The 15,488-nt window shown below is 38.4% G+C and overlaps 2 protein-coding genes across 2 annotated transcripts in view; one reads left to right on the top strand and one right to left on the bottom strand.

Moving 5' to 3' along the window:
- The window catches only part of LOC128888422 (uncharacterized), a 158,495-nt gene that overhangs the window by 137,129 nt on the left and 5,878 nt on the right, over positions 1-15,488 (bottom strand). The window lies entirely within an intron of this gene.
- Positions 10,871-15,148, top strand: LOC128888429 (venom acid phosphatase Acph-1-like). The gene is made up of 7 exons (XM_054145282.1): positions 10,871-11,308; positions 11,507-11,614; positions 12,111-12,376; positions 13,745-13,901; positions 13,977-14,100; positions 14,190-14,404; positions 14,792-15,148. Exons 1-7 carry the CDS (start codon positions 11,222-11,224, stop codon positions 15,080-15,082), a joined length of 1,248 nt encoding a protein of 415 aa, XP_054001257.1. The 5' UTR covers positions 10,871-11,221; the 3' UTR covers positions 15,083-15,148.

Raw genomic sequence — 15,488 nt, 5'->3', positions numbered from 1 at the left:
GTCTTCACGCGGCTCATTATTAGAATATATCACGTAATTATCTCATTCTACGAAGTAGATTCTAATGGTTATCTCATTCACTTTAAATCGTCAGTTAAAGGTGAATTGAAGGTAACTGTTTTATGCTTCGTTTTCGTATAATTGGGAACTTAGTCTGCAGGACAATAACGGAATATTATTTGATCAGCTTAGATAGGGTAACTCAACTGTTAAGGTGATGATACAATTGGACCAGCTTAATAAAGAAATTGATTATGGGATCGAACCTATGCGGTTGAACTACGTTTCATCGAATCCTGTTTCGCAATTAAAGCGTTTTCCGTATTTTACTGGACGCGAGCGCGCAATAAACACGGGATAATTAAAGGAGAGCGAACCAATAACGTCAAACGCAGCCTTCGCCAGCAATTTTGATTTCGGGTATTGCAATTACGGCAGGCATCGGTATTTTTAATACGACTCCCAGTCAATTTGTGCCGCAAGATTGTCAACTTTCCTTTAAGCTTCTGTGTAACGTCCGCCCGCGTGACGGAGAGAACTTTCCGAAAAATGCGAATGAAAATGACAGTAATACTTTAACGACTCGTTCTACACGTACTTAGTTAAATTTCTAAACAGCTCCTTTCACTCGACGCGATGACAATTATTGTGACATCGCTCAGATTTATTAATTTGCGATTTCTCTGACACGAGAGAAAGTTGTTTCTGGTTAATTGAGCCAAATGTATTTTTAATCAAATTCTACTCTAAGAAGGTTATCGAAAAAGATGAACATAGAGTGAATGCATCGAATAAATATTTGATTATTTGCTTGTGCAAGACTGGACAAAATTGTCTTCTTAATTTATCTGACTGCAAGATTTGGTTCGTCACCTGTTAATTACTTCAGTTCAGCGAGAAGTTTCCCAGGAGCAATGAAAACGCAAAGGACCAATTTTCAACAATTCACAGAAAAGTCATTTGCCGTCAACCTCGATTCCTTTCGACAGTTTTCACCGCTGCCATTATCAGGCACTTCCTTGCTCACGTTCGCGGACATTGAATTTAGTACCTGTCGTTCAAGAAACCGTAGTTTCATCAATTTTTGAACGATCGTCTTTCATGTCAACTTCTGGGTTGCTGGAAAATGAATAAAAACAACGTATCGCGTTTCCAGTGAATTTCAAGCTCGCAAGCAATTCAAAAATTGTTTATAAAAATTAAGCTGCTCTATCAGACTACAACAGTTGTCCAAAGTTAAGACCGTAACGAAACATATATAATCTATGTATCGTATAATATTCATTTAAAAGACGCCATATTTACCCGCGAAAAGAGCGAAGAGTTGAAACGGCGTGACATAAAATTTATTACAGCAATTTAGACAGCCGGACTTTGGGAGAAACTTTGAAATACGGGGACAAACTGTGACAGATCGTGACAAAGTCACCAGGAAGGGTATACTTTATTAAAACGAGACTGCGTTTGCCCAAAAGTTTGATTCAGAAATATGGAAAGTGAAATTCGCAATGCCGAGGATTACCGATTTAATAAAACTATTCGATTACACTCTACGTTACAAAAATAATGTAAAAGAGTTTCAATTATTATTCATATTAAAGTCTACTGATTGTTTTGGTCATCAATAGAACCAGAATAGTCCTCCAACTATTTTTACGAGCCTAAGTTTACTAGTTGCAATTACGAACGGGTGTTGCCATTTTATTGTCAGCTTTTAATTGCTTCGCAAGCTCTTACTGAACTTTATTTGTAGTAAAGAGGCATAACAGAGAATAATTTATAACTTTTGAGCGGATTAATTTAAAGCGGAAAGACTTGTCTTCGCGTTAGATTAAAATGTTTCGCACGTTCAATAATTACGAAAAGTAAAACATTATTGTTGCAACTATGAAAGCAGTGAAATATTCAAGTCCAAAAAAATAGAGGAGGTAACGTAAAACCTTAAGCTAATCAAATTTTTCATCCATACTCCGAACACTCTCGTAGATAAAGTTCTGCATCAGTTTCAAAAGTGAGAAACCTTTGCCGAGAGACTTGGCGTGATCAAAAGTTCCTTAGTAATATGCTCAGCGCCAAGTTTGATGGAAACCAAAAAAAGATCAATGAAACTGATAAACCAATATGCAGAGGTACGAACAAATTGAAAGTAAATGTTCTCTTTTGACGAAAAGTAACTTTCTCACTGTGCTCATCTTACGTGAAAATTCAAGAAAAAGTACTTTTTCAAATATCTTTGCTAACACGATTGGCATGTGCGCATGTATAATTGAAGAATCGAAGTCGTTATCGAACTTCAGCTGCATTGGCAAAGCTCTCGGGATTTAATCGTCTAATTGCTCATAAAACGGGAAATGCATTACATAGTGCTATGTATGCGCGGATCATTATATTATAGAATTTCTGTACTCCTCGAGATTCTTATGATTGCGTTTATCGATCACCCTAAATATTATCTGAACTCGTTACGAACGTAAATGAACGTTTGATCCGGAAGCTATCTTATCATGGATAACATGCACACGACCCCGTTTCTTACAAAATAAACTCAATTTCATCTAGAATCGAGAATGAATGCACCAGTGTTAATGGAATCCAGCCTGCTGGATGTGACACGCTCGACTAGGCCTTTGGACTCAATTGAGAAATAGCTACGAGGCTCGATTTAGCGGAGCGTGAAAAAAAAATCCAGTACACGGGAAATAAACGAAAACAACGTACAATTGTTTCATACGACGCATTCGCGTAAGAAACTAATAACTTTGATTAACTTCTGATGCAATCAAACTAGAAATAATGAAAACACCATAATTATGAGTAATTACTTGTCCAGGACAAGGGAGAAAATGAATGACTGTATTTACTAATCTTGGTTCTCTAAAAAATTTTGAGAAGAATGTGAGTCGCCTTTACCTATATCTTTTCCCTGTACAATAAGGATGTTCATACCATGTACGACTGATTATGGACGTATTATCGATTCCAATAGAAATATGTACAAATAAAACCTCGATAGATTTAGTATTAAATATGATAACAGCAAAATTTATGCAAATATTCCTCATTTCCTAGATGACTCAGATCCCATGTGGTAGGCCAACACTGGTCTCACGGCACTGACACGTGTTCTCCGAGGTTTTCCGAGTCGATTCCGTCATAGTTCTACTTATCATCTAATTAATCAGTAGAATTGTATAGTGTCACACTTCCTTGAGATTGACCGGAACTTGCTAATCTCGTACGTTATACTTACATCTCCATAAGTGAGAAAAACTTGGTACACAGAAAATAAATTAGAATTCTTATTTCCTTTTGTCGGAAGAGAGAACAGGAAATTCAGCATTTCGGTGCGAGTTTGCAAATACATCGATTAATAGCAAATGTTATAACTACAATAATTATCTTCATGCTGTTTACTATTTCATCTTCTGCGTCGAATCTAAAGTATTCTCATCCCTTTTCAGGTGAGCATTGCGGTTGCGGTAGAAATGTAAATCTCGATGGATAAAATGACGTAGCTCGAAATCAATCAATGTACAAACACAATTCGGTCACGAAAACATAGCCAAAGCTTCGCAAAATTTGAAGGATGAGGAGTGGACGAGGAACCTGTGCAGGAGTATTATCGATATTCGAAGGACGATCACGCTACCTCGGTGCGCATTATGTGGGTTACTAGTCCAAGGTCCAACTTCGTTCGTGTCCTGGAACATAAGCTCGTTTGTACGCTGGATAATTTATCCGTACTTCCGGTGACCCATATTCTTAGCCGGGATCTGCCTTATCCTAATCAAATTCTTTTGATCAAACACTCGGAACTAATTTGCCAATTACCTTCTGAAAACATCAAAATTAGCATCTTTTAATTTGTATATCTAACTTTTTCTATGACTATTGCTACACCTTCTACTGCACTTCTCTTTTCCAATTTTACCTATCATCTTCTTCTTTCAAGTTCAATGTTCTTGTTTCAAGTTCAATTCGTCAAAAGTTACTCAAAGTACTGCGTTAGTACGATTTATTTTTGCCTTTTAAATACTTCAATAGTCTCGAACGAAACGCATAGAAGACTTTATAATACCTTTGTTGAGACGTTTTATGAATATCGCAAATACCCAAACAAGAGTCTGAAAGTTCTCAATCGTGCTCTTGAAAAATGTTTTCATTCGAGGGAATGCGAATTGCGGTATTAAATTAAGATGGGCTGAGTACCAAACCAACCGAACGAACTCTATCGATTTCGGGCAGATCTACCGTGGTTCCTGCAGAAGGAAGTTGTTCCCGAACGCGCCTTCGCACCCTACGACGTCTGTCGATACGTTATTCAATTCCACGGTATTGGATTTCCCTTCTCAGCGGTCCGCAGTCAGGCTGCGACTGCAACTGCAGCTACAGTACCTAGGAACGATGCGGTTCTATCAGGGTATCCGTCAGTTCCTTTTTTCCGCGCTTTTCTGCCTTGACGTTCGACAGACTGCGTAACGCGCAAAAGTGTTTGTGAAATCGGTTAGTAACCTTATGCCTCGAATCATTAAAATCCTTCGAAAAACGCTAGAGTCTCGGTTTCATAAATGTTGTAACTTGTACTCCACATACACTTAACAAGTAGCTTGTGCCTCGATATCTCTGTATTTTAAATAGGCCGAGTCATTTAATAAAGGCAAATGTATTTCTCGTTCAATGCTGTATCACTCATTAAAAATTATAATGCATTAGCGATTGCTGATTACAGAAGCGACATACACGTGGCCGTACATTCAGGCTAAGAAGCTCGTCTAATTTGTGACGCTATTGCCTTGCAGTCTGGTGCATCCATTATTAATTCTGTACCTAATAATGGGAACTTCGCTCTGTATCTCGTTCTTCCAACGAGAAGATTGCATATCTGTAGTCAGATTAAAATTCATGTGTAACCTTAGAGACGAGTTCGGGCGCCGGATAGGTTTTAGTGATAACGTCAAATATCACCTTGTCGACTAATTACAGAAACATAGCAACGTATCATTCGCCCTGAAACTTGATTACTATGTATCGAACGTTTATTAGACCGAACAGCGAAACATTTATTCGTTCGCTATGACACGACGCTACAAAATGACCATGATGTAACTACGAACTCGATAATTAAACAGAAGACGCATAAAAATTGTAATAATCCATTAATTCCGATTTGAAAAGACTCGGGCACTGTGACTTTACATGCGCTAGACAATATGTAAACCTGCACATCGACACTCGTCTTGTTAATTCAAAATATTATGCCTTGTCAACTTGTTACACGACACCTTATCACACCACGCATTTTTTTTCAATTTATTACCAGCGACTCGCGTTTGAAATGGTGTTACAGCTAATGCAGTTAAGTTTTATGACTTAAGCATGATATACGAGAATTTTATGCTTCAGAAGACATTAATACATTTTGGATCCGGCATTCTGATTCTTTTTTCCTTGGTTCCGTTCACTTTTATGTCAGCCCATAGTCGCAAGGTCGTCAGATTAAGGATCTGCATGTTTGACGCCCGAGGAGAATTGTTCCTTTGCACGGGTAAACACTGTTTTACTAAACAGTCGTAAAAACAAATCGCTTCGTACAATCGGTGAACACGAATAAACGAACTACTCACGATTTTTCGATACAAACTCTACTTCCTGAAACTCTGATTACGATGCTTACTTTTTTTCTATATTTCTTTCGTCTTCTTCACTTTTCAATTACTTTATGATTCGCCACCAAGCCTGATTTCCTGTGCTGATCAACGTCACACATTCTTTGATAATTATATTCTTTTTCTAATCGTGGCAATTTGACTTTTAATATATATAAATGTTTCTTTGAACGCGAATAACTACAAGTGACGTCGCGTTAATTATCCAAGAAAACCCGAGCCAAGGTTGCCGCAGCCTTGAACATGCAATAGTCGATACACTGTAACAGAGATGTGTCGATACACCAGAACGATAGGAAGAAATCGCTGAGAACGAAGTGAGAACAGTAACGATCTAACTGTTGTGCAATTTTTGCATACGGTGACGCGACTGTTCGTATCTCGAGATCAACAAACGTTGAGAGCTATCGATTGGTTGAAATGTGTACCCACGAGACAAGTGCAATTAATTACCTGTTCGTAGAATAAAATAAGATGGAAAATTAATTATCATGTATCAATACGATCACTGAACATAATTTACGTACACAGTCACGTTGTATGCGCCCATCCCCAGGGGTATTTCATTTTAACATATGTCATAAGTGTATAAAATGCACAACATAGTGATACCGCGACATAGCAATACAAAATACGCGATATTACTGTATGAAAAATGACGTCAGACAAAATACGAGTTGATTTGCACATAGATGTGCATGTTATGGAAAGAAAGGAGGATGAAACAAGAGAGTCCTCCAACGGTGAAATAAAAACCGTATATTGTTACAGCCGTGAGTTATGAGAACAGTTTTGTTGGCTACTCTTTTTTGTCAAAAATATGAGATATCTCTCAAAAAAAGGACACGAGTCTGATATACAATCCGTACCATGTAAATCCATGTAAATGGCGGACGTAAAACGAGTAGTGATGCACATGTACTACCGCAGAAATCATTTTCTTTTTACGACAGACAAAATGGAAGAATATGTAATTACCTGTTGATCTTACGTTCAACAAACGCAGATGTGCTTATCGTCTAATAAGTCTCCCGAATTGGTCTTCGTTTATTTACATAAGAAGGTTCATCATTGACCTTTTCCGCGTCCTACGATCTTCGTTGCATATTATATCGCGAGTGTCCCACCTTCGCGATAAAAAGAAACGCAGAGTAAATACCATTTATTCACGGCCATGTTGTTTTTTTTTTTTTTTTTTTTAACGAAGGCTTCATAAATTTCGCGATAATCTTACGACGTCAGCCCCGAGGTGCATACGCGAGAAGACATACAGGTGTTCAAGTTTTAATGCATCGTCGACGTTATTCCCTTTATACAAAATTTTATGAATCCTTTTGATGAGGATGGGCGAAAAAGAAGCGGATAATGGGAGTCCTCGGCTTCGGAGTGTCCTTTTAAAAATTCATTAAGAACACAGGCGGTACGGTTGTTAGAGGTTACGGTTTTTCAAGACCGGTTTACTTTTTTTTTTGTTCACCCCCTTAATATGCATGCCCGCAATGACACAGAGGCGTGTATCGGGCAGCTATATTCGCGACACACCTACAACTCGTTCCTCCTGTGACGCTTTAGCTGCGTTAGTTTCTTTTCGCGCCCACGACTCCGTGACGCGTTTCATTGCACATCAACGACGTGAAATAAATTATTCACGGTATCGGGAACGATCCGTCATTGTCGCCTGCTTCGTGGATTCGGTGCAGAGGAAACGGAACTGAGATGTTCGGGAATGAATCGACGCAGATCCATTTAGGAATGACTTTTTTTGCGATCGAGCCAGAGGCACTTCACTCGGACAGTTAATTCGTTCCAAATAAACTCGAGGTAGTGAAATGATCGTCGACGAATGGAAAGGATTCGTATTGATTAATTTTAAAAATCATGTAACGCGGCGTTTGTGTAATAACAGCATTCGTTACTATAAGAAACTATTTTATATACTCATCTTAAAGTTTTTAAATTATTTCACCATGTCTTGGTTTTATTTATAATGTTCCCAAGAGAACCCTTGTTGTGATTGAAAACGTTGAATGTTGAATAAATGCTTTGAGGTTAATCAACACGAATTGCTCTTAATTCGTTAAAAACCTATCCACTCGAGCTTAATATTGCAAAGCGGATATTTGATTATGTCGTTCAAAAGGAAGTATTGCTGTACCTGCGTGCGTGCGTGTGTGTGAAGAATAATTTAAAAATCAATCGAACACACACATAAATCTTTTGTGTTGCTTTTATTTGTGCCATTGAAGTACAGCTCAGACATTATGGAACATCTATCGCGAGATTTATAAATAATGTACTTTGTATGGTATCATAGATGAGCTCGCTATTAAACATAGCTGAACTGAAGTGTAAAATCGATAGCGTATAAATACTTCATGCTCCCATTCTTGACAACGCCATAATTTCCACATTTTACGTGAAACGAGAGGCGCATAACGTATTCTACACGGATTAAATCACAGGTAATCGATTTTTCTGCTTAGAATAATCGTATAGCGACGTTCACTTCGTTTCGATAGTACTATGCGAGTACGCACACAGAATGCGGTACCGCTTAGGCAAAACAATCCATCATCGAAGGTTAGTTGGCAATTAATTGAGAATTCCGTCACGCGAGTAAACGAACAATTATAGCATTCATTCGATGTTTGTTTTGTTTGAAAACCATTACATAGCAGCTTGATCAAAATAGTACTGTACCGGTGATGAAGGTAAACAGTATACAGAAGGCCATTCTATTTAATAAAATTAATATTGCACGTGTTAAATTTAGATTCATGAAAAAACTGAGATGATGATAGTCCCCAAAAATAATATATAAAAATAATATATAAAAGGCTATTTTATTCAGCGAAATTAATATTGCACGTGTTAAATTTAGATTCATAAAAAATCCGAGATGATGATAGTCCCAAAAATAATATACGCGCATTGAATATGCAATCGACAAATGGCAAACGTTCAAGGACACTTTTTTGTCCAACCATTCAAGTATTTATCTTTCATTAGACCCCCGTTTAATAAAGATATGATCTCGTGAATGCGTTCGGACAAGCCTGCAGCAAAAGAATTTTTCACGCCGCGTGCCTCGTGATCTTTCATTCAAATCAGTCGTAAGAGGAAAGTTTAGCAAATGAATTAGAAAGTTCGGCATCTTCACTGAAAATAGTAACGAAGAAATTCGCACGTCACACAGCGAAGCCCCATTGGTCGGAAAGAATATGCTAATAGCCGCGTAATTAACAGAGCAAACACCATTATACCAAGTATTATAGTCGATTACATAGATGGAAACATATAAAACTGACCGTAATGAACCAGTTTATTACGCTTAGATAACCGCTGTAAATGCATTCACGTTATTTTTTTAACGATGCTGTACGAAGCATTAACGACGTGAAACAGTAGTCCGCGTTTTATGCGTTGCACAAAAAGTACATAGATTTAATATCGATAAGACTGTAGTGACAATCGAAATTGTTCCGGGGGAATATCTCTTGATATTCCCTTAGCCTACTCATTCCAACCACGGTTTAGAAATATTCACAAACGAGACCTAATCTGTAATATTAATTTGCAGATTAGTGCACCGTTTTCTAGAAATTGGATGCATGAAATCATCGAGGGGAAAAAACGTACCGGCGAGTGTGTCAAGATTACTAAACCAGAAATCCCGTAAGTGCGTCAAGACGCATCGAATTACAGCGAGACGGTTAGTATAGTTAATGGCACATGTGCAACGCGATCGAGTACACGATCGACACAGGTGCGATTCGTATAATATTTGTTCATCTATTTAAAGAGTAATCGTTCTTCCACACAGATCGCAAGCCGCTGATAAATAAATATCCAAGCAGTTGCTTTCGTGGTTCAATGACTCGATCGATCCTATGCCTGCGTACAATGAAAAACCACAATGAAACGGAATGCGCGACACAAAGTTCCGGGATCAATTTGTACTCCTAATCGCATTCATGTGAAACACAGTAAATATTACAAGGCGATTGGTCATTGCACCACAATGTAATGCTAATGTCGCAATCAAATAAAGGTTACTGATAACGATCGAGCTAACGTATCCTTGATAAACGCTACGAGTATACGCGCTTACAATTGAAAACTTACGAAACTGGAACGCGTGTAGGCTACAGATATTTAGTCGCAGTTTGTTCCAATTTTGATTAAATAAGGAACCTAGACGAACAATAACAATACTTTAAAGTGGAATAAGAGGAAGGTCGCTATGACTTCTAATAAGTTTGAGAGTTACCTGATCATAATCGCAATATTCTCTGTATTCACTCGATGACTACTATCTACATTTTTGTTAAATTACAGTTAATTATCTTCACGTTCATAGACACGTGACGTAACCACCCTCGAGATCCAAACGTCAACGATGAATCAGAACCTGAGTTAGACAGTGGAAAGGATTCAAGTCATTTACTGACATTCCTTATCAATTCTACGCAATGTCGTTTACGTAGGACATTACTATTCCGGAAACTAAACTAAAATTCGTAGAAACTCAGGAAAGAGCGGTTAGGAAAGAATTTCCCACCGAACATCAAGTTCCCAGGAAGAGTATACCCGAGTAAGCAGAAAAATGTTTCGTAATCTTCGATTATGGTTGTTTACAGATGAACTTTGATTAAATAAATGTCCCCCCTTTCATGAATATCTATTGCCTTGTACAAAACGTGTTATTATACTAACAAGCTGAACTACAGATCGATGTAAATTTTTCAATCATCCCATCAATCTTTGTTCGATATGTACTTTAATTGCGTATATTGTAAGCAGTCGCATTGAGTCTCCGATTGAGTATCTCATCGTGAGAATCGTCGATGACTTCCCCACATTTTTTACGTAGCAATTTTCAGCGCAGAATGTTTGACCACACAATAATCCTGAAATAAAGAGGTTGAAGTAATACTGCTCCTGAAATATTATTGGTATCGGTATCGTTGACGAGAAGAAATCATTTTTCAGGCATCATTTTATCATAACAGATTGTATAATTTAAAACAAGGTCGCTTTCGACTTTCTCCGCGTTCGTTTAATTTCGGACGACGAATCAAGAAACTCGCGACGGACGATCAGGCGAAATTCGACTGCGCGGACCACGCATCCGATGAAGAGTATCTTCAAGGCAATCCACGGTAATCTTTGTTTAACGACGAAACACGGGATTCCCGAGGATATGAAGTTGAACCGCAGCACCCAGACCGAGGGGACAAGCTCCGCCAGATTTCCCATTCTTTGAGTACGTGGCCTTCGAGGAACACCACGATCGCGACTCCGTAGCGGGAAAAGGATCAACGTAACGAGCAAAAACGGGGAACCGACGATAAAAATCGAGAGAACTGCAAACCTGTTCGCCGGTGTTCCTTATCCACCCCCACTCGACGAGTTGTTTTAGATAAGCACCGCCAAGAATATATACTTCTTCGTAGATCGTGGAGAGAAATTGTGCATTCCAGACGTAACCGTCTCGTCCTGCATCGCTTCATCGTCGAATCAGTGTCGACTTCAATAAAAAATACAAAAACAAAATGTTACCCCAACGATCGATGGCGATTCTCGCCCTCGCGTTCGTCACCGTGGTCAACTGTGATCTGGATTTGCAAATGTTGCATGTGGTAAACAGTTTTTCTGATTCTTCTCGCGGCGAAAATTATTTTCGAACCGTACGAACGTAACTACCTCCGACCAGGTCGCGACGACGAAGTGAAAAATAATTCGAAATGTTGCCGAAGCGGAAAATAATCAGTGATTGTTCGAGAATTATCGCTGGTGAATCCTAATGGCGAAAATAATGGTTCAATGTGTTTTTAAAGGTATTTCGACATGGTGAGAAAGTGCCACAGAAGGAATATCAGAATTATCCCAACGATCCCTACAAGGACTATTCGTACCACCCAATGGGCGATGGAGACTTGACCAACGTGAGTAAAAACTTTGTTTTTGAAATGCTTCTTTCGGTATAGTGAAGAGATAGTGCGATAGGAATCGAGGCTTAATAATCTAGTTTGAACTCCTTTTTTTATTTACCCCAGTGCAATTGTATTCGACAGATTAGCATAACCAGACATGAAATTAATGTAACTCTGTCCTCTGAGACAAACTATGTTAACTTTAAATTAAAAAATGTTGAATTTTCAAAACTTCGATTTAACATAGTAGCCTCTGTGAGAATGTGACTCTGAGTTTCATACATTCTGTCGATATCTTTCGAGGAATTCTCTTCTTCAACCTGACGAATTCAGAATTTTCTATAATTTAAAAGTAGAATTAACACTCCTTCCAAACGTCAATTGTGCGCGCATAAGACGCCACCAAAGATATCATGATCATAATTGTGCTTCACTCATCACCGCGAAGCCATTACGAAGTGATTAATGATACGCATCGACAAACATAAATGGTAATTGTTTCATGCAGCAAGGTAAGCTGCGTGAATACAGGATCGGCACAATGCTCCGTGAACGTTACGATCGGTATTTCGGGCCGGATTATTGGCCAGAGAAGATCTATGCTCAATCAACGGAAGTTTCGAGGACTCAGTTGTCTCTCCAGCTAGTTTTGGCCGGATTATTCCCGCCCTCCGAGAAGCAAACTTGGAATCCTCATCTACCGTGGATTCCAACGGCGACGTTCTTCGTACCCCACGAAGCTGACAATCTCATGTTCCCGCATCACTGTCCCAGGTAAATGTTTTAGTGTTCTCGTTCGTGTTTCGCAACAATGCGAGACACTCGTGAAAAACGTGATAAAACATAGTTGCCGTCCAAAATAAATATGTTACATTCAGTGAAAAATTCGTTTGTATTCTGAGAATGTATATCTAGAGCACGTGCTAGAAGGGCGTATGAACAATTTTTACATCCGTTATAAACACTTTTCTAATTCGATGTTAGTGTTACGCTATCAGTAGGTTTGCAGTAGCACATTTACTTTTTAATGGCGTTGAGAAGAAATAATAGAATTGTGAATTAAATACTAAAAAATGTTTGAACTGCAATTTTTGTGAATACGCTGTTGCACTACGATGCCCTCGACATATTTCTGGCATAAAAATGTCGAATAACGGACAAAAAATTAAATAACTTTTCGTCTGCCACTCGTTAGATAAAAATTGGAGCAGAATCAAATTGGACTCCACGTTGAACGCACAGAAATTTGTTCAATCAAATAAACGTCGCAAATAAATCACTAGACTGTATTTTTATGTTTTATCTGTCGTTCGAATAATATTTTGCTCATGTCGGGTTTCTAGAAGCATCGTCTTGAAACGTTGCTTAAAGAGCTGATTTCCATGAGCGTATGGAATCGCAGATGTTTGCATTGGTGTGCTCTGATTTACATTCGAAGTCGTCTGGTTTATTTGAATGCAACAGCGTAATATTCGTTTTTCGATATTCAATCATAATCTGTTTACCGAACAACGAAAATACAAAAGCAAATGAATGTTCCGAAATAATTTAAAAAGTTTGAGAACATCGATAGAAACGAAAAATAAAGAACGAAACGATATAATAACGAACAATCAATTAAGATTGATGAGAATGATAATTTCATAAGAATTGAAAATAACCCATGATTCACAGTTCGAGATACAGCAAGGATATTGAGCATTTTGTAGAAACCAGTTTCCTTGTAGTACGACCTTGACGTACGGTACGAAAGAATTTTAAAAGCACTCTAAAAAAACTAAACGGAACTTTCGTTACTGACTATATCTTAGGAAGACGCGATAGAAGAAATAAAACATTAATTATTTATAATGGGGAAACCCATAGCGGTCGTGAAGCATTTTGAACGTTGACTGAATGAATGTTTCTCCTCGACATTAAATACGTTAAAGGTAGTAAAGAGAGAAAAATGAATCATCATTAACGAGGAAAAAAATCACGATTCCCCACGATATTTTCGGATTCACTTTTCCTTGTTAACGTTAACGTATGGATCCTCGTTTTATTTTTGCTTCATTATTCTTCGAATCGTCGAAGTACGAACATTATTCCTCCCATCCCTATAGACAGAAATATAAACGAAGCTACCTTCTCCGCTTTCAGGTATGTGGAAGAATATAAGAGGTTCCTTCGACAGCCGATCGCACTGGATTTAATGTCCAAGTACAAAAAAGTATTTACTTACTTAACCCAGCACAGTGGGAAAGTAATAAACACGACAGCTGCGGTGACTTATCTATACAACTTGTTCAAAGAAGAGGTGAAGACACTTGTGTTTACTATAAAACTGCCAATTTTCACGTGGCACTCTACAATGAAATAATACGAATTTTAGGCCGCCCAGAATTTGACTCTTCCAAAATGGACGGAGTCCGTCTATCCCACGCCTATGAAAGAATTACTCGCTTTGGATTTCAAACTCAGATCGTACACGAGAACGTTGAAACGTTTGAACGGAGGTACAAAGCTATTTGTTTTTTACAAACTACACTTCGCATCATTAGTGAGCGACATGATGAATATCCTATAACATTCCGCTATTTCGCAGGGGTGCTGTTACGTAAAATGGTGGACGACATCGAGGCATACAAAGCGGGAAAACTAATGCCATACGATAGAAAAGCGTTCCTCTTCGCGGGTCACGAAATGAACGTTGCCGCTGTCGCGAGAGCTTTGGACTTGGATGAGCCTGTTGTACCTGCATACGGGTCCACTATAATCTTGGAAACTCTCCGCGATAAGAAAGGCAGTTATTACGTTCGGGTATATATTCAAACAAAAAAGCACTCATCTATTTGCCAAAATAATATACAATTGTGTACTCGAAAAGAACTTTTGCAATAGTGGAGAGTACAGCTCACCTCTAAGATTATTCTCTATTAGCTTTAACACCTTTCAGTAATCTTTCTTTTTCACTTGTTTACGAACTGCTTTTTCTACCCTCATAACTCGGGAATGACAGAAACAAAGATACCATATCTTTAGCCCTTTTTCAAAGGGTTCGATCCCCCAACTTATCTTTATTCAAAGTACAACAGATGCGATTCACCTATCTTTTATTTCATACTCGAGATTTTTATTTAGATGAAGTTTGATCCCATCTCTGATACGACCCTTTGAAGCGTGTATTCATTTATACTTTCATGTCAGGTTTTATATTGGAGCGGAGTATCCGAGCAGCTGAAGATCGAAACGATTCCTGGTTGCACGGAACTTTGTCCTTTTGAAGAGTTCCTCAGTATCGTGGCCAGCGTGAGGCCGAACGACGATGAATATTATTGCCAACCTGGTCAGACATTGGAGGAGTCGAAGAAGAAACGCCTTAGAGGAAGAGAGTATATTTGCTCCTCGGCGACGAATCTAGCCCTGGGCAACACTTGGTATTACCTGCTGACACTTGTCTCTCTTGCAGTTCTTTCTGTGCGCAATATCGATCGTTGACTTTAACGCGTCACCGCGTATAGCGCAATGATATTGTTATCGTTTGTATATTCGGATAAAATCGCGTTTCATCTAGATTCAACGATTGCATCGACGTTATCTAGACATGAAACGCGAAAATATTTAAAACAGACTAGAACTACGGAGGTCAACATGTACAGACTACTACATGTTTGAATTGGAGCAAGGAAGAAGGGTAAATCAATACACCAATACAATCGCTCTCCTATTTTAATAATCGTCACCAAAAATTGCGGTAGAAGTATTCTTAATATTCGAATAATTTTCAATAGAAGTTCAAGTTGAATCTACGATCAATATGGTAGTTCTAGGTATAAGTTTGCAGAACTGTTTGAATAACCGTGTGTAACGTAATGAATGAAAAAAGAACATCCGGACAAGAAAT

This window comes from Hylaeus anthracinus, unplaced genomic scaffold (assembly GCF_026225885.1).
Source record: "Hylaeus anthracinus isolate JK02 unplaced genomic scaffold, UHH_iyHylAnth1.0_haploid 11994, whole genome shotgun sequence".
Classification (NCBI taxonomy): domain Eukaryota; kingdom Metazoa; phylum Arthropoda; class Insecta; order Hymenoptera; family Colletidae; genus Hylaeus; species Hylaeus anthracinus.
Note: the sequence above shows the minus strand (reverse complement) of the source record. Positions and strands in the feature narration are given on the sequence as shown.

Bases quoted from the DNA above. Each gene is read 5' to 3' on its own strand.
- LOC128888429 (XM_054145282.1), top strand. From the start codon at position 11,222: ATGTTACCCCAACGATCGATGGCGATTCTCGCCCTCGCGTTCGTCACC. The intron at 11,309-11,506 runs GTAAACAGTTTT...GTGTTTTTAAAG, and splicing joins ATTTGCAAATGTTGCATGTG to GTATTTCGACATGGTGAGAA. The intron at 14,405-14,791 runs GTATATATTCAA...CTTTCATGTCAG, and splicing joins AAGGCAGTTATTACGTTCGG to GTTTTATATTGGAGCGGAGT.